The sequence below is a fragment of the Diprion similis genome, chromosome 4 (genome assembly GCF_021155765.1).
Source record: "Diprion similis isolate iyDipSimi1 chromosome 4, iyDipSimi1.1, whole genome shotgun sequence".
Taxonomy (NCBI): domain Eukaryota; kingdom Metazoa; phylum Arthropoda; class Insecta; order Hymenoptera; family Diprionidae; genus Diprion; species Diprion similis.
The window spans coordinates 6914592-6935656 of record NC_060108.1 but is presented as its reverse complement, the minus strand read 5'-3'; the positions used below and the strand labels follow the sequence as shown (position 1 = coordinate 6935656).

Sequence of the window (21065 nt, the reverse complement as noted above, 5' to 3'; positions counted from 1 at the left end):
GAAATACTTTCTTCTGTAACATTTCAGAGACTGTGTAATGTAATTGGTGAATGGAAATTACACGCTGGCATACGCTGTCACTAACAAATCAGCCTTGAAGATTTGAATGGTGTAAGCGACTATCGGGTGTACTATGCTTCGGGGGAAACATACCTGTACGTAGGTATATTTGGTATGGATGGACACTTTCTTCTCATACCGAACACACTGTGAAATTAACTTTAATTGGGTGTATGGTTTCAATTTACGACAACTTGTCTGTCTTTCACTTGTTACACTGTGTGAATTACACATATCTATGTCACATAAATATTATATGTAGGTATATCATGGTCCATATCTCGTCAACGCAATATAAAATCTTTTCGACATAAATATGTACGTATATCATGGTTCATGTCCTGTCAGTGCAACAGAGAATCTTCCTTCACCTCTCCGATTTTGTTCCAATTTCGTTTAGGAGCAGAGAAAGCACTGTTTTGCCAAAAAAACAGCTTACAACTGATTTGCAGATTATACAAGACTTTCAGCATCCTGATGAAAATTTGCTTATGTTTAATCTCCTTTATGTTTAGCAACTATATTTCTGGCATATCATAGCACCCTGATTAACTCACAACAGCATCAAAGTCGACGTCTGGTGGTAAGCGAAGCTTCCTGATAGCGTAGTTTTTGCTTCCTTTGTTTAAATTTTGCAATTTTCCGAAAACATCTGCAGAGAACTTCCTGAAGTTGACGAAAAATCGGTCCTTGACTGGCTACACTGTGAAATCTTTTTATAGTTTCGCGATTGACTATTTATTACAATAAATTACAAAACTTACTGATTGTGAGCATCAGTTCGTCTCAACTCTGAACTATTCGCTACGTGCAAGAGCATGGATGGGGTAGGAAGAACGATATAGGCGCCCATGGTGTCATCTTTACGAACCTTAACTCGGAATTTTGTGAATCGTATCCTGCTGATACCATAAGTCTGTAACGTTAATGCAGTGTCTTGAGGTTAGAATATCAAAAGAATGGGCGCATTTAAACATTTAGATTGTACAACTATAATGTACTTGCATATGAGAAGTATTACATGGTCAAGTTGATATATTTTTTTTTTTTCTTACAGAATTCACATAGTAGCATTAATTAATACAGTAATTTATTTTATCAACTCATCGACACATGCGTTTGTTGCGCTCGGGCACGCGCTGGGGACGACGCGGGGACGTTTGCCGCTTAGTTGTTTGTAAACAGGAGACGAAGCTTCTCTTTTAGATAGATGTATCAAATCGGAACGCTGCTTTCGAAAAGCAATAGATCCGAAGTTCGTTTCCTTATTTTTATATATGTTAATTACAAGTATTATCCCGTCTTTCAGCCCTATTACAATGAAATATGAAGCAAATAACTACGCGCTCTTACACTAGAACTCGGCGGGGAAAGTTCGTAAAATGGCCACGACGGCACCACTATGTGACTTGCATATAGCGAATAATCATACTTTGTTTCACTTTGGTTCGTCGTATTGAAACAAATTGAACGAAGTAAAAACCACCGTACATGATTTTCTAAATACTGAATTCTTCAGGCTAATGAAAAAATTTTATTTTGTAAATGATCCAGTTTTAGGCTGCCCTCTGACAAACAGTTTAAAAGAAGACAAAAAGACAGTTTCCAAACTGCATTCGTATAGTTTTCGTTCGGCAAAATTTGCTCACAAGAGAAATTCATTTGAAACCCAACTTTTGATATGAAGAGTTATTGGTTCCTCTATAATCAAATTTTGTCAGGATCACGTAACTCGTCGAACACTTCGATACTGATTTCTCGTATGCGATGAAAAGTACTTTCTCGAAAGTTCGACGAGATTAAAATATACTTGTGAAGAACACTTGAAACACGCAAGCCATTTTTAAGTTTGATGCTTTGAGTAACAGCATTCTCAGTTACTTTCACTTAAGTATTTTTCAGAAACCCATCGTATCATTTGCACAAGTACGGAAAGTGAGCAAATTTCTATAAGCCTGAAGTTTATAGCGTGAGCCGCAAAGGCGAGTATGAAGTATAGGTCAAGGCTAGCGCTATAATCACAACAATTACATTACTGACAATTATATATATCCATTCGCTTAACTGTTACTTTTTTCAACACCTGTGAAGATGTGCTTAGGGCGCCAGTTGACAGCGCGTAAAATTGAGGGTAGGCAACTTACGCTCAATAACACAGTGCAAAAAATTGAGTCATTCCAGACTGCACATGCATTGTCATATTTATCACATAAAATCTAATGTTTCAATTGTACGCATGCGCCAACATTGTTTTACCGCGCTGTTCGATACTGCTGGGGCACTTGTCACACGCTTCACAGGTTTCGAAAATCAAACTTTTCAAGGAGGTATTGCCAAGTATACTATTCCGCTTTCCATAACCGTTGATTTTGTTTCCCTTTGAATCTCAAGTCAATTTATACGGAAAATTGAAAGTTAACATTTTTTTTTTGCACCTCCAAAACTCGGGGCAAAATCGTAGACGTGAAGGTAAAATTTGGTGAACTCAAATTTATCGAGTCAACCAAAAATAAATTATATTTACACCGATGTGCGGTGTATTAATGTGTGTATTGCACATTGACTGCAATTTTTAACCACAAATAAATGTAAAATAAAACAACCAATAACAGGAAATCATCAGTAATAAAACTGACCGTTATAAATTTTCAAACCACATATCCAAATACATCCAAATTCAGATGCAAAAAATCACTTGTACGGTCCCTTTTTTCTGCACATCGATTTTGGAATCGGAGTGAAATCGTTGTTCGTGGATGTCGGGAGAGTATATATCGAAAATTAAACATGTTAAAGATTTCCGAAAAAGTTCTAAAAGTCTAACGGGACTTATGTCTATACCTTCGACTGTTGAATTTGAGGTCATTCGCACAGAAAAATGGTTAGCAGAAAGATGAATTTCATTCATATCTGTTTGACCTTATAGTTTGGGGTCATTTGTGGAAATTATTCTCTAATCCCAACAATCATCCTGAATTAATTCCGAAGAACGTTACAGCTGTTCAGGTATTCTCTCTACAGTGCATGGACTTGAAAACTTAGATGGATCATTAATTGTCAGTGGAAACAGCTGAAGCTGACAGACAGAGACAGTAATATTTTCTTCTCTCTTACTCCGGCAGCATAGCGTGGACGCGGACGTAATCGGCGCAGCCAGAATGATTGCATCGCTACATTTCTGAACTCACGGGCGCGTCCACACCTAACTATTCGAACATGAGGCAGAGATAGTATGTACGATGTAAAAAGAAGGCATAAACACTTTAAGAGTCAATCATAATAGCAGGCATTTTTTTAGTCAACGGCAGCGTTGACTGGTGGCTAAAATAAGAACTTCCTCCGTCAGGAGCGTACATATGTGAACAGTTATGTATGATGCGTATAGGACCCTGAACTTGTCCTCAAAGTTTCATGCAAACGGTCGTGTCGATAAACAAAATTCCGAACAAAAAATTAAAAATGACTGAAGAAGCACCCATTTTTCTCAAACTGAAGAAATTCAAAAAAATGTTGTGGAATATCAGCAAATTAGATCATGACTCTACAAATCTCCTAATATTGTTCACAAGTGTTGTTGCGATTCATGAGAACACTATTACAAAATATATTATTTGGAGGGTGATGACGGGGAGTTATCGCGGCATGCTAGTTATGTCTTCAGTGCTGGATATGACAGGTTCCGTAGTGGCAGCCTCCTGCTGACGTTATAGGCCGTGTCCTGGTAACTGTTTCGATCGCCTCCTGGTGACCGCATTACTTCGGGTAACCGAATCATGGAAAGGAAAAGGTGTTTGAGACATTGGAACAGATGTTGACAAACAGGAATGAGGAAATATTCTAGGAATTTCAAATTTTGCCCATATCGTGTGCTAGGATTTGTGGTCACTATAGTTCATTATGAAAAATGGGGTGGGGCTGGTGGTCCTTAACTTGCGTTATAAACGCAATGTTACAATATATTATTTCGAATTTTAAATGCCATGTAAGTTTCAACTTCTGTCATGGGGTCAGCAAATCCGCTGTTTTGTTTATGTTACTCTCCCTTACGCGTTTTGTGCTACAATCACTCCCCTCCAATTTTGGGCTTTGTGTTATTGATAAGGAAACAAAAATTCCGCTGGTGGAGGAGAGAGGAAGATGCGGAGAAGGCCAGGGGAGGGCAGACTGTCGGAAGAAGGGTTTAGGGGTAGGATTTTAGCGGTTTTTCCCAGAATCCTATGGGTTTCTCCCGGAGTTCGAGTGGTTTCCGAAGAATTTTATGGGCATGATTATCATGTGTAAATTAACCATATCAGATTAGAATATATATACCATATGAATATAATGCAGTGCAGTCTGAATACAGGATCCAGCTTGTGTCAGTTTCTAATGGAGTTTCAAGCAGGGCATGGTCCCCAGGATCCGCGTACCACCTTTCGTCCATCTCGTGACACCGTAAAAAGTAAACGACTGATTGTCTTTTGTTGTTTTGTATAAATAAAAGCGTACAGTACAGTTATGCATTCCTTCGTATTTCGCTAATTCGCGAAGATAGATTTGGGCACGTGGCATTGGTGGCCTGCAGTGATGGCTATGTCGTAGATACATTCATCTCTTGGAGACGGCGTGGGTGTCAGGCCCTGAGTCGAAACGCCCGTAGTACCTTTCGGAATTGTTCTGGTTGCGGTATTTTGACGTCTTTGCTGCGCAGACTTAACTAATACAGTACTACCTCGTTATAAGAGAGTGTCAGGGCGGTTAGGAGAATAGAATCCCAATAAATTCGTCACCCGAGCGTTCTCCCACTACTGTATGGAAAGCTCGTGAGTCGCACGTGTGTGAGTGTGTCAATGATCATCACCACGCCTCATTGTAAGAAAACCAGATTTATGTCAACGAATCCGGCATCTATACACGCATGGTTTAATGCAATCGCTTATTATTCGCTTATAACGAGGTGTCGCCGTGTCGGCGACTGAGTCCGGAAACTTCGGGTATACAAGTAGGGGAAATTCTCTCATAACGTGGCAGTACCGTATTTATTTTACTTTGCGACATTTTACTTTGTAGGTAGACTTGACTGCAGCATCCTTTTAGTGCTTGTTATAGTCTTATTGTGCAGAAAAGTTGAAAACTCAGCTGGTACTCTAGGTTCCATCGTGGACAGAAATAATGTTTCCGTATTTCCGAAGCAATTTAGCCATTGCTATACTTCTTTTCCAGACGAAGCTGAAGTTGGTGATATGAAACAAAGAGAACTCAATGAAAGATTGCTGATGAGAATCAACAAATTCGTGTTGCAATATTTGAAATGCATTGATGGAATAATCAAACTTGCTGCAAAGGAAGAAGATGTAGCACAAAGTTTCTTCAAAGATTGGAAAAAATTATTCTCTATCAACAGTAGCGTTGCGCATAACATTGTCAGCAACGATAAGTCTGTTAATATCCAAGGAATCGGCGGGAGTGCAGAAGAGAACCTGGAATTCACCAATCGTCATTCATACACCAAACCTATCACAACGACCTCGTAGCATCGATTGATGCTATTATTAAACTAGCGCAATCAGTTTTTCGTGGCAATAAAATTACTTCCGAGCATTATGTAGAGAGAGTAATTATTTTCAAGAGTCAATAGACTCTTCATTTTCAAAAACCATATTATCTCTCGCACGAGGCATCAAAAAAATTGAATGCGAAATGTAAATTGTGATACTTGTCAGATCATGTCCTTGCTACTGAACGTAGCTGCACCAAAAATGCAGTATGTTCATGTGGTTGAAAAAGTGAAGTGAAATTTCATTTAAGCAGCGGGCAATTTATAATCCGACGATATGATCTGGAGATTATCTCAAATGTGAAGTACACATTGACGAACATATTACATATCGGCCCGCACATTGTAATTGACTTGTCCGTATTTAGGAACGAAGGAAAGGGAAATCGAGATACAACTGTTATTCTCACATTGGATGCAATCGCACAAAGTATCAAGCTTGGCAACAAGCGGTATATCCTGGATGGGATTACAGAATGCTTGCCATCGAGCGAACATTACGTAAGTTTTGCATGCGAAACATACATTGGTATCGGTTTGATGATACAACCAAAACAAGCCCGAAAAACAGTTCTTTTCACAATACTTTTCATTACCATGAAAAGGGAAGAGTCTGTCGGTCTGTCCGACAAACTTCCGCGATGATCTCGAAAACGGCGAAATGAAAAATCTCAAATTGACGGTACTTGACAACCAAACGAAAAGGTGTTCAAAGAAAAATTAAAACAAAAAAAGTTACGAATAAGAAAATATTTAGAAAAACGTATTTAAAGAAATAAATAAATGTAGAAAAACATAATCGTTTGTTTAGAATAAATATCAGAAAGTAAATATTACAGAATTGTTGGTGAAACGTTGAAAATCGATTCATTTCCGGTAGAACCCGAAGTTCAATTTGTGGATCCTACGTCAATAATCCAACATCTGTCGTTACCTCTCTAAACAAAGCCATTTCCGAGATACGGTTTACAAGATATACACTATTCTTTGGTGTATCTTGCAAATGCCTGCCGAAGCTCACTAAAATCGTTTGAAATACACGAACCTTAGGAAATTAAATCAGGTCGAAGCGGAGCTGAGAGAAAAATAGTTCGAGTAGTGCGGCGAAATGGAGCAGTAATTAACAAAAACTTGAAGTCTAAGAAATCGGACAAACAAAATACCACTGAAGCTAAGGAAGCACATTTTATTGTCTCAAGAAATGAAATAACAATAAGGATTGGTGATAATTTTGATTAATTCATGAATACATGAAATACAGAAAGCATAAGAAACATGAAAAAATGCAGGGAGTACAAGAAACATTCAAAAAATTAAAAATCTACTCAAAAAGCTTGACAAAGAAATTAAAATTCTCCCCAACACGTCTCTGCCGTGATTTTGGTTGACAGATAGATTATGGTGCAGAGTATTGTTCGAAAAATTGTATCTTGTTTCAGAGGATCGACAACACGCTATAATAGCGATCAACAATTGTTCAAATGGGTTATATCGTTAAAATCACATGGAAGTGACCAGAACTCTACTGAAAACTAGTCGAAGCATTCGATCAAAAAATTTTAAATGCTACCATATCATGGACACGCTGTAAGATGTGATATTTTACAATAAAGGTTGAGAAGGCACAATTTATAGGAAGATATTGGATTTATTACAGCAAAGACATCTCAGAAATGGGGTCATCGAAGGGAAGCGGGATTATGTATAAGATTTCTAATTTTGTGATTTATGTATAAAGATACTGGTCATATACATATAATTTACAAAGAACCAATTTACGGTGTGGAATGGTTCTGTGAATGAAACCAGATATCATAATTTCAGAATTGCAAAAGCACAGAAAATTGTTGGATCACAGGAATATTGCATAAACGCAGAAAATCGTATAAACATAAACACAGTAAATTTTTTAAATGAAAAAGGTCGCACAAAAAATTGTACACGACAACACGAAACGACAAGAAACGACTTCCAAAGAAATAGGCGATATAACTCCGGTTGACAGCCTTGTTAAGCACTAAATATGTTGAAATATGATATGAATAAAAAAAAAGTGGCGTATAGCCTATTATGGAATTATTGTACAATGGCGAATTGATATTTTTTTAAATTCCGATTCACGTAAAATAGTGGTTTACTTAAATCGTGCTGAAACTTTTACTAAAATATACGAGGAACTATAGAACTTGTCGAGAATTATTAGATACCACGGGGAAAACTATTAATTGTCAAATTCGATGTGCTGTCGGAAGTGGGCAGATTAATTTTTTCAAATTCAATTTCTCGATCCTCATTGCCTGAACAATTGTTACTATCTATGAGGAATCGTACAGCCATACCGAATGCTGCCGGAACCCAATTCAAAAATTTATTTTGATTTCTTGACTGTTATATTCCAAGTTCACAACTTCGGAGCATCTGTAAACCACATAACTGCGGATTACGATTGGCGGAAATTCGACGGTTATAACAATCGAAACATTCACGCAGAGCCTAAATTTATCCAGATGAAAGATGGTTCCGCTACCTGGCGTAAGGCGACGTGCGACGTGGTAGTTCTTCGTGATTTACTTAGGATGATGCTTAAGATTGGAAAATAATCTCCAGAGATGATCGTTATAGAAATAGGTGAAATAAATGCAAGTAAATGTTATTTCTCTGTCACCCGTTTCTTCGTGAAAGTTACCTCATTACATTCATTTCATACAGTGGAAATTCACTGATTTAGGCTTCGTACGCTTTTTGGAATCCCGAATTCTCTGACTTTTTCAGGAATTCCAGCCTAAGAATAAGATTTTTCCAGTATCCTTTCAAGAAATATGAAGCTGATTGATGAAATTTTTTTTACACATTAGTACCAATGCCTTAAATATTAGCTAATAACAATCTTACTATGTCACTATCAATTTACAAACAATAGCCGGCGATTTTCCGTAAGAAAAAAACGAAACAAGGCTTGGTGTTAAGTAATATATATAGAATGTATGAAGTGGTCCGACGAAATTAAATTTTGAGTACAATATTCTTTTCTTAAGATCGATAGTACTTTGTATAAGAACGAGTTCATTTCTTCGGCAGATTCAAAATTCCAGTCTTATTTCTGAAATTCCCTGACTTTTCCCTCGCTTTTCCCTGCTGTAAGAAATTTCCTGAGTTTTCCTGGTTTCCCAGGTTTTCCCTGTGCATACTAACCCTGCAGAACCAAACATGGTCAGGACCAATCGCATGTGAAATTGGCATGAAAAATGTTTTCTTACTAATTGCCTTCGGTTTGACAGCATTTTTGGTGGTGTGGCAAAAATAATGAATAATTTTTTACGGTGAATTCTAAAGAACCTCTGATATGTATTTTATTCTGATCAGGAAGATTGAAAAAATTTTAACACCTGATAGATTTTTCATCAAAAAACCTGCGAGCGAACCCTAGTTTTATTACTGATGATTGGAAAAAGTTGTTTTCCTTGACCTAACGTGAACCATTGATCTTGAAAGGAATTTATAATCATAGATAAAAATGTAAAAGAAACTGACGGAGGTGAATTTCCTTGCAACCAGCAGCAAGATTATCCCTTGGCTCTGCTTCCTCGGTCGGCTGACCTACCAGGCTGGAGGGATGCGGATTATCGTACGCGGGAAACAAGCCACCAGGGGGGAGGCACCAATCCTAGTCGTAGCTCCTCACTCCACCTTCATTGACGGAGGGATTGTGTACGTCACCGGTTTCCCGTCCATTATCGTCCGCAGAGAGTCCGGACTAAATCCCTTCATCGGAAGTACGTCCTTCATTCCTTCCTATAACTTACTCGGCTTCTAGCAAGGAACACCCTACAAAATGTCATACTTTGATTTGACTGAAATCCGGAGAAAAATGCAATCTCCCTACCACAAAGTAACATACTAAACCGTAGTAAACACCTTCGAGACCATTAATTGTGATGAATTTTGTCTTGCATTCCTTAAGTAAATTCTATTTAAAAATGCAATTTAAAAATTGCTTGGACTGGTACGACAAATCAAAAGTAATATAAATATGAATACACAGTACAAAATAAATTCGACTTTTTTAGGGAATTATGAACCTACGTAATTAAACAAATTGTAAAATCATTGCCACTCAACTTGACTTAAAAACTCTACAGAGTGAGGAAAAAGTATGGAAACCCCTACAAATATCGCAGGGTTCGGTGAAAAAAAAAAAATTACCACAGTTAAATCTCAGGTAATTTTTAACAAGGGATTCAATGGTGACCTTTGATTTGAGCTGAAACCTCATCTTTAAGGTCATTTTCAGATTGACTTCGATTTTTTAAACGGGAACCTCCCATTTTTGAGGCCAAAATCGAAAAGAGCGGACAATTTTACGTTTGAATATGTGTTAAGGTCTAGGGTCAACTTGACCTCAACGGGTCAAATAAAGGTAAAATGCTTGATGAACAATTACTTAATACGAAGTGGACAAATGAACAGTGTTGTAAAGTATCTAGGTACGTCTTTCAGTACCTTTCAGTACCTGCACCTAGATACTTTCCTTAGCAAGTACCTAGTACCTAGGTACATTTAAGGACTACCTGTATCTATCTATGGGTGGAATGTAAGGTACTTTATTTATGTCAGAATTTCGGCGTGTGCAAGAAGTGTGAATTTCCGATGCGCCTGCAATAGTTTATGTTAAACGCCATTTGTGGGGAGTCAGTGTGAATATTTTCACGAGTTTGCCGGCATAACTCGCATGGCACCTAGTCGCGTATCTCTCATCGTTTTGTTTCGGGTCATTCAGACGAGCGATTTCCTGAGTTTTCCGTGTTATTAACGTCGTGACTTAAATCTTTTTGAATCATACGAGCACTAATTCCAATAACCTATGAAACTTGGGTAAATAAAAAGTAAATCTGAATATCGAAAATCCGGACGACCCTGCATCGGTAGGTCGACTATTTAATCCTAGAACGCCAGAAAAATTAAACCTCGATGAACGTGATTTCGCAATGAGCAATTCTCTTGGTAATCAAAAAACGAGAAAATTCATCTACTTACGAGTCTCATTATTATTGCTCTGGGAATGATTTTAAGAACAAGAAACGCGTGAGGTAAATATTTACCCCAGTTTGTAGTATGGAGGTCAAGAAATAAGTTTTGTCGTTCTAAGGTTAAGAGAGTTTTTTAAAGTTTGTGAAGTAACTGACACGAAAATTGAGACCTACAAGCACTTGAAGGTATGTATGTATGCAAATAATTATATCCTTTGAAGATTTGACGAGACTTAAAATATTCGGTGAGCAATTTCAACTAGTTGAGAATAACTGACAGCTGAGGCACTAAAGCCAATGACAATTATGCTGGCAATGAAAACTATGATTCAACATTTGGATATTATTAATGGCAACACGATAAGTATAGATTACCACGAACTTCAGCATTTCACGATGCATCGTAATTATAATATATTTCGACAATTTCGAAGTCTGTCGGTTTTCAGAATTCTTCTCATTTATTCTAAGATTTTTATATCTTGAACGGACTCGTCCATCAATTCTGAACAACGAAGAAACATAAGCAGAGCAATTCACAGTGAGACTTCTGGCCCGGAAGAGAAAAAAAACAAATTATTAGAAGAAAATCTATGGAGTAAAAGCTTCGGGGGCAGCAGTATGCAAAAATTTAAGAACGAACAGGTGGGTAAACTTATCGAGTAATTATTGTAGTACAAACTCCGAAAGCCTTGCATGATAAACCTGTATACACATTTACGATTAAAGTTTAAGTAATCGTTTTGTCATTTGTGAATTACATCGATGTCTTGCTATATAGGTGGATACGTTAATTTCTACAGAAATTCATTATTCACAAAGTGCCGTCCATATCCTCAGTTGAAGATAAGGACTTCGTTAACCCTTAGCGGCACACATTTTTCCTTACGTACTATAGACTTGAAGTTTCGTACTCGAAAGTTTTTGGGGTCGCTGATTACGAATCTGCACTCAAAATTTAAAAATTCAAGATGGCGGTTTCAATATGGCGGACCAAACGTGCAAAAACTCGTTTGACGAAAGCGAAAGTTGGTACTCGGGGGTTTTCAGGGTCGCTGATTACGAATCCGCACTCAAAAGTTAGAAATTCAAAATTGCGGATCCAATATGGCGGACCAAAACGCAAAAAGTCGTTTGACCTTCGCAAATCATAAAACCCGAGCTATTTTCCATACTTTCAAATCAATTGCAATCGTTTTGCGGTCATAAAATCCGTCATTTGAAGTGCACAGCCGCCATATGGTGTCCACCATTTCGAATTTTGCAAATCTGACAACGGATTCGTAATCAGCGACCCTAAAAACCCCCGCCTACCAAAAATCGTAAGAATACTCTTGAAACTATCTTCAATAATACATTTTTTCTAAAAAAAGTGCTATTTTTCAGAGTTTGTTGATTTATATGAACAAATTAACGAAACATAAAAACAATTTGAACATAAACTTTGATCCTCTAACATATCAAGATCATAAAATTACAAAAAAACCCGGTTAACCCGAATAAAACTACTCTAAAATTGTAAAAACGTGTTTTAAAACAGGTGGCATTCAGGAATGCCACTGTGCCGCTAAGGGTTAATTTGATATAAGGTGTGTGTGTCATGAGACCTATGTCAAGGCCTACTCTCCGAAAAGATTTATAAGAAAATGGAAAATGGCAAGAACAATCTGAAGACTACATTGGAGCAGCAACCATATCCTTGCACTACAGCTGATATTGGGAGAAGTGATAACAAATCATACATGGGTATGACTTGTCGCCAGATCGACTTAACATTTCAAAGACATTCATTCGTTCTGTTATGCGTTAGAATGAACTATTCATATACCCATCTTGAAATTGCTAAAGTAATTACTCAGATTCAAAAAGAATATAATCTCTAATATCTATAATCTAGAGTCGTTGGCACAGTGACTGATAATGTTTCTAATTTCGGTAAAGTATTCCGATTGTTTCAAAGGAACGGACCGTTTCTACAGAGTTCATTCCTACAGAGTTCGTTCCGACAGAGTTCGTTTCTACAGAATTCGTTTGTACAGATATCATTTCTACAGAGTTCTTTTCTACACATATCGTTTCTACAGAATTCAGATTTGCAAGTCCTTTCGTTTCTACAAGTGGCGGTCAAATAATTTAAATTAAATTAAATTAGATTGAACTAAATTAAATCGAAATGTACGAAATTTACAATTAAATGTGTGAGAAACGAACATCTACGACCGAATTCTGTAGAATCGAACTTCAAAATCTTAATTCTGTAGAAACGAACTGCATGTCGCAATTCTGTAGAAAAGTTTTCTGTAGAAACGAGCTTTTCTCCTTTATTCTGTTGAATCGAACTTTCTAGATAATATCTTATGTAGAAACAAACTCTGTAGAAACGGTGTTGACTCACATATTCGTCTGAAGAATCCAGAGAGATCCAGAGTCTAGGACGATATCCCGTTGTAAAACAAATATTCGTTAAATACAATAGTTTTCTGCCAACTTCCGCCCCCATGGAGCGTGCATTCAGTGCTGGAGGACAAATATTAACTCCACGGAGAAATAAGTTATCTGATGATATTTTCGAACGCCTCCTTTTACTTCAATATAATAAACTTGATAAGTAATAACTTGCATGAGGAAGATAAATAAGTGTATAACTTGATAATTGATAAACGAAGAAAATAAAACTGATATTACTGCCTATAAGCGTGTAAATCACTAACTTGGTTTTTGCATACTTTTCCCACCCTTATTCATATCACTCTTAGGTTCAAGGTAAATAAGGTACCCAAGTACTTATATATTCCGAATGAATGATAATCGAGATGTTTCAGTTAAAACTCGTGGTTTTCGATTTTCTTTTTTTTTTTTTGCCGCCCTCGCTTGAAAGTTCGATTTTCGAAGCCCTTGGGGCATGTGTAATGTGATAATTTTCTGAACAGCGCGTTATAGTAACCTTTAAGATAACTTTCCGCATTGCCAGTAATGTCACTAACTAGAAACGTCACTTTGGTGTCCTCCTCCGATTTAGTTGCAACTGACGTATGCTGAGAACATTGAAAGCTGAAAGATATGTCTTTTTTTAACCCCAGAAAAACGGTTCGAAGGGTTGAAACGACCACCAGAAGTAAAGCATGTCAAGGGGTGATTTGACAGATTCAGCCATAAACAGTGGACCGATTTCAATGAATCAAAAATGGAAATGTTTCTCATATAAATCAGAACCACTCCTCAACTTTTCTTTTTTGCACCTTTGATTCAAAAGTTGTGAATCGAAGTGAATAAAACCAGTGCCATTTTAAAGGGGACACAAAATGAAAGCTTGCGTGTATGGCAGTTTCACAAAAACGCAATTTTGAGGAAGTAAACTAACTCTTACACGAATTTCCTCATCATAGTTGTCTCCCGCGTTTTTAAAATGTATTTGCTGATTCAAAATGTAGTTGTCAGTTCGTAGTTCACGTTTCATCACGTTGCAAAATTATTAGGCATGTCTGTGAGGGTGAATCACCCTCTTTATTTTTCTTCTCACTCACAGCATCAAACATGGCAGCATTTGCCAATCCATTTTGACATGACTGGTGCTCTCATATTGAAAATACGAATGTTGTAAACTGTAACGGCCGAAATGCAGCGCGCATCATGATATCTGTACACTTCCGGAATTCCCTTCAAATTATTCACTAGCCATACGACAACTGGAACGATACCGGCGAATTCTTTCCAGTCGTCTCTCTGTTCTTTTAATTAAAACAACTCTCTAGTCAAAACTAGCCTCTGACCTAGCCATCTGCAGTCCTGAAACATTGGATATTCACTGCATTAAGACTCGTACAAACCGTTTAAACAAGCAGATGTTATACGCTGACAATATTAAATCAGATTCACCCTAGACGGGGCAACCTATTTTTTTCACCTTCTACGGGGTAACTGGGGCACCGGAGTACCCCAAGCGTTTCCAAATGATGCAAGCCTTTCTAGTTGCAATAAGATAAATTTGTTATGCATCATTTTCTTCGTTTTTAAATCAGGAACGCCATGGTTTATATTGAAAGCCCTTTTCTTTAAGATAAAGTCGAAAAAACTTGTTTAAAGCAAAAAAAGGTGGTGAAGAACCAAAAATGACTTTTTCAATCAAAATAGTCTCATTCTTTTTCTAATTGACCGATTTTCAAAATTTCAACGGGATTTGAGAGGGAATACATTGAGTCTTTAGGTGATATAGTGTATTGATTAATTTTTTCTAAAAACAATGATTATTTGTCTATCCGAAAACTGTGAACAATAAAAAGCCGTAAGTGGACAAAGTCATTGAAAAACTACATATTGCACCTTTTTTTCAACTTCAAATGGATTTTTTCTTAACAAATATGTAAATTTTACTTGACGGACGAATCAATTACGTACACGGATATTACTCAATATAAGATGTTTACTTACTTTTCAGTCATTGTTTACTCAAAAAATGCTGAAAAAATGTAAACATTGCCATACCTGACCTTATATGTGATTAATAATGAAAATAATTAATTATACTAGTGAAAGTAAAATTGACTTACCGCTACAAAATATATGCGTAAAGAGGAAACTGGGGTACCGGAGGACCCCACGCGCGACTACGGCCTTCACTGACTCACAGACAACAAAGAATTGACACCATCGCCGATCTCACCCGATTCTGAGAACGTTGAAGTGAATTATAGATAACTTCCCGAACCGGAACTGTCGTCTGCTGGGTTATGAGTAGAGTTCCAAGTTGGTTTGGGGTACCCGGCGACCACGGTTACTCCGTATAGGGTTAAAATAAGGCAGCGTGAGAAAGCCAGGAATACAAAAGGAGCTTCGACAATAGTTATAGCAAAAACAGCGTAAACAAGTCAGGAAAAATGATAGCTATAGCACACACTGAGCTAAATTCGGCATGCCGACAAAGAAGGGGAAGCCGACAAAATCGTATTTCAATAGGCGGACACGGCAGCAACACTCTCATTCCGCACTCTCCTTTGGAAGCGCTAATCTGCCGAGTCAAACAATAAACTGACGAGCAACATCCACGAATTACCCGCCTCTTATTTTCATGAAACTTTATAGGAATATCAAGTACGCTAAAACAAGAGATACGTATTTTTTATAGGGGTTGAAATTAATTTCAAGGGGGTGAACTACCCCCCTGAAAGCTATTTTAGATAATTCCTAATATATAGCGTAATAGGATCTAATTTACAGATTGCAGGGAAACTTGATTTCTAGGGGTTTCTGAGGTTGCTCTTTTCAAATCTAAAGGCCAAATTTAAAAGTTCAAAATGGCGGATCCAAGGTGGCCGACGTCAATAACGAAAAATCGTACCAAGCTAATTCAACATTTGATGCTCTGTAACCTTTTATAGAGTCCCCAAATAAAAAACCATAAAGATAAAAGTTGTCATTTGCCTGAAATATATTAGAAAAATATTCTCTACATTTTCCAAAAATATTTATCTATTCAATAAAGCTACAACATTTTTATTTCTCTTAATACAATCTTATATACATACTACGGTATTATTTTATACATTTTCTTACGATTCATAAAGAATTTAACATTGATGAATGCTGGTCCTTTGTGGATTCGTAACATATTTGTGATCGAGGTGATTAGTGTTGATCAAAATAACTAAAAATTAAAAATTTCAGATATATCAGAGAAACTTGTAATATTTCATTAACTCGGAACGACGTATGCCGTTTGCTCTTCGCTTTGTCGACGGGAAAACTTAATGAACACGGCGTCTAATTCAACGGCTTTGGCTTACGATAATTTTTACCTTAGCATAGCAGGTACTGTAGTCTTTGACGGCCCTTTTCAAGACGTTCTTTTGTATAAGTGGAGGCTAGTTAGGACCGCGTTTCGTGCGAATATATCGACGCCTCTTACGAAAAGTAGCAAGTTTCAGGTTTCTCACGGAAAATAGCACGATTCGACATTCACCGCGAAAACTAAGATCTTTTAATGCAAATTAGTAAGAGTGTAGTATTCCTGAGTAGAAAAATCCAAAAAGACTGATTTAGTCATCTCCGATAAGATACAATAGTTTTCACTTTCTTGTAGAAATATTACGCATAGTTTAGGTAAGGACTGCTTGATATAAATAAAGTAAGACCAATCGATATTTGTATTGATAAAAAATCGAAGAAATTTAAAACATCTGTAAAGAACCTGTACAAAAAGCATTCATTCTGCTAAGATCTGCATCGACAATACAGTTAAGAGGATATTTATAAGTTTATATTAACGCGAAAAACGCACTTCTGCATCCGCAAATTGACTTCCATTTCGACTACCGCACACCATATAAAACTTCAAGAAATCCTTATTGCACTAATCGAAACATAGCAGTTTTCGCGGGAATAACCGAAACGTGCAAGTTTTCGTGGTGAACGCCGAACATGATAGTTTCCGTAAAAACCCGAAGCGTGCTAGTCTATGTAAGAAAGTGGATAGATTCTTGACCTTAGATGCGAATGTGATGAGGGATCTTGGATATGTAGGTCATCATTAAACATCAAATTTCTGTCGACGTTTCGACCCGAGTTTTGCGTCATCTTCAGGACGAAAATAATTTTTATTGCCTGGTAAGCGAGGATATAAACTGTTAGATGTTTTTGACAACGGTGGAACAATATTGTCTTAAATCTAGGAGTGCTACTAACCTAGTAACTAATCCAACGAAGGAACAGCGATTGCAAGGAAGAATTCTTAGCGTTGGAGACTGCTTTGATGCTACGAACATAATTCAACCATTATGAATAATATTTGAAATTTTTACGCCACAAGAATGAAGAAAAAATAAAGAAAAGTAAATTGTGGGAGACTGCTTCAATGCTCACGCACATAAATTTCAACTCGTTGATTGAATTTCACATTTTACAATACACAAAGTAGAGGCCCCTGGACGATCACAAATATGTATACCTTCAAAAGAAACGAGGAAACCAAATTTTAAATTTACAAAGAACCTTGATGGAGGTAAATTAAACCAGTGAGCACGTGTTAACGAAACCTATTTCACAATAGCACGTACTAACCTATTTACAGTAGAAAATCCATGAATAGCCAAAGTGATAAACCAATTAAGGCAACCGGAAGCTTTGGGCCTTTTTCTTGCCACTTCTTCATCTCCCACTTCTCCATCCGTATTTTCCAAAATTTAACTTGAAATTATCGGAGAGCGATTTAATGGACGACCTGTTGCTTCGAGCTCATGGTCGAAAAGAAGGAAGTAACTGGAGAAAGTCAAGAGAAAGAGCCGAAACCCGCAATTAAATTTAGAACTAATTTGAACGTTGTCGGTAACTTATCCTCGGGGGTTCCTGGCGGTAATAAGTTTTACATATGTATCACTGAGTTTCTCGACATCTTGTCTGAGATTGATTGAATCAGTATGACTAACAATGTTACACATTTCTAAAATAATTCTTTTGTAATACCGTGGTTCCTCATGTAAAATAGTTACATTATCATAATCAAATTGGTGGTCAAATTGTACCATGTGTTTAGCTAAAGCTGTGTGGTGGTCATCTGAATCTCTGATGTTAAGTTTATGTTCATTCAATCTAACTGCTAGATGTCTACTCGTCTGTCCGATGCATGCCTTATTACACAATAAATTTAAATTCTTTATTACAAAATAAAGAACAAGTTCTGGACACCATTAGTTTAGGACCAAAACATGGAGTGCCGTTCAGCAAAAAACGTATTCCTACTGCAAATCTCATAGCGGATTTTGAATTCAATTTACATGTGCTCCCGCATGAAATACAAAACCAGGCCAGAGTTGATTTTGCTAACAAAATTTGTAACTTCAAACATAACCATCAAGCGAATTCACATTTCTCATGTAAACTCATCAAGATCACTAAAGAATTCAAATCCTCAAATCCTAATTTAATGTTTTCAAAAGCCGACAAAGGCAATACTACAGTATGCATTTCTAGAGATGATTACTTGCAAAAAATGAGAACGCAATTAGAAGATATCAATACGTACAAAGTAATTAAACACGAGCTGACTCATACACTACAACAGAAAGTGAACATTTTGGCAAATTTGTGGGTAAAGAAACAATACATTGCTGACATTTCGAAACGTAACATTTACACGAACAATAGTGTCTCGGCACGAGCCTACGGGCTACCTAAAATTCACAAATCCGGCGTTCCAATGAGGGTTACTGTTTCTTTTATAAATTCGCCCACCTACAAGCTAGCCAAGTTATGAAATGCCTGGATCAAATAATCAGAAGTACTGCCAAGTCTAATGTCAAAGACAGCTTCTCGTTAGTCAAGAATATTAGAGGCTTCATTTTACCCCCTGATTACATGTTAATATCTTTAGACGTAATTTCACTTTTCACCAATGTACCGTTGGACTTTGTGATGGAAGCTATCAAGAAGCGGTGGGATAAACTGTCATCCCACATCCCTGTACCACAAGAACAATTTAATTCGGCGTTACAGATCTGTCTTGACGCTTCCATCTTCAAGTTCAACGATTTGGTTTATTCATAAGTTTTTGGATTACCGATGGGTTCTCCTTTCTCTCCGGTGTTATCAGATTTCGTCATGGACGATCTAGAGTCATTTTGCATTAACAAACTTCCATTTAGCGTTCCGTTTTACTTCAGATACGTTGACGATATACTAACAGCAGTCTCCAAGAACTCTGTGGATCTACTTTTAGGTATTTTAATAATTTTCACCCTAGACTTCAATTCACTGTCGAGACTGAGCATAACAACAGAATCAATTTCTTAGACGTAACAATCATTAACAACGAGTCGATTATAGAAACGGATTGGTTCCAAAAACCAACCTGGTCACAAAGATATTTGAATTATACTTCACACCATCCAAAATCGTGCAAGCTAGGTACGGTCATCAATCTAGTGGACAGAGGAATCAAGCTGGCTAATGATTTTTACCACGCTAAAAATTTGGGTATCAATAAAGAGGTTTTGATAAAGAATAGCTATCCCATAAAACTTTTGGAAAAAACAATAGACTCACGTTTTCGTTCCATATGTGAGGACAGTAACAACAATGATGATTCTCATACTGATGATAACAACAATGGGATAAGTTTCGTTTCGATTCCATATGTGGCTGGCCTTTTTGAATCTTTGAACCGAACCTTTAAGAAATACAACATCGAATTTGTAGAAAAGAACGCCACCGACCTACACTCAATTTTTGATCAAGAAAAAGATGTGTTAAACAAGATCAAACACTCAAATTTAGTTTACAAAATTCCTTGTAAAAACTGTAATAAACCATACATCGGACAGACGAGTAGACATCTAGAAGTTAGATTGAATGAACATAAACTTAACATCAGTGATTCAGATGACCACCACACAGCTTTAGCTGAACACATGGTACAATTTGACCACCAATTTGATTATGATAATGTAACTATTTTACATGAGGAACCACGGTATTACAAAAGAATTATTTTAGAAATGTGTAACATTGTTAGTCATACTGATTCAATCAATCTCAGACAAGATGTCGAGAAACTCAGTGATACATATGTAAAACTTATTACCGCCAGGAACCCCCGAGGATAAGTTACCGACAACGTTCAAATTAGTTCTAAATTTAATTGCGGGTTTCGGCTCTTTCTCTTGACTTTCTCCAGTTACTTCCTTCTTTTCGACCATGAGCTCGAAGCAACAGGTCGTCCATTAAATCGCTCTCCGATAATTTCAAGTTAAATTTTGGAAAATACGGATGGAGAAGTGGGAGATGAAGAAGTGGCAAGAAAAAGGCCCAAAGCTTCCGGTTGCCTTAATTGGTTTATCACTTTGGCTATTCATGGATTTTCTACTGTAAATAGGTTAGTACGTGCTATTGTGAAATAGGTTTCGTTAACACGTGCTCACTGGTTTAATTTACCTCCATCAAGGTTCTTTGTAAATTTAAAATTTGGTTTCCTCGTTTCTTTTGAAGGTATACATATTTGTGATCGTCCAGGGGCCTCTACTTTGTGTATTGTAAAATGTGAAATTCAATCAACGAGTTGAAATTTATGTGCGTGAGCATTGAAGCAGTCTCCCACAATTTACTTTTCTTTATTTTTTCTTCATTCTTGTGGCGTAAAAATTTCAAATATTATTCATAATGGTTGAATTATGTTCGTAGCATCAAAGCAGTCTCCAACGCTAAGAATTCTTCCTTGCAATCGCTGTTCCTTCGTTGGATTAGTTACTAGGTTAGTAGCACTCCTAGATTTAAGACAATATTGTTCCACCGTTGTCAAAAACATCTAACAGTTTATATCCTCGCTTACCAGGCAATAAAAATTATTTTCGTCCTGAAGATGACGCAAAACTCGGGTCGAAACGTCGACAGAAATTTGATGTTTAATGATGACCTACATATCCAAGATCCCTCATCTATGTAAGAAATATGAAACA

The 21065-nt window shown here is 37.0% G+C and overlaps 1 protein-coding gene across 3 annotated transcripts in view; it reads left to right on the top strand.

Annotated features, from left to right (window-relative positions):
* The window catches only part of LOC124405320 (lysophosphatidylcholine acyltransferase), an 87428-nt gene that overhangs the window by 40024 nt on the left and 26339 nt on the right, over nucleotides 1-21065 (top strand). Inside the window, exon 3 of one of the 3 annotated variants that reach the window (XM_046880135.1) lies at nucleotides 9155-9369. The exons of 1 other annotated variant lie outside the window; for it this stretch is intronic. In XM_046880135.1, coding sequence (XP_046736091.1) covers nucleotides 9155-9369 — 215 coding nt within the window. Of the gene's footprint in view, nucleotides 1-9151; nucleotides 9370-21065 lie in introns of all 3 variants that reach the window. One more of the 3 variants, XM_046880134.1, reaches the window with a different exon arrangement.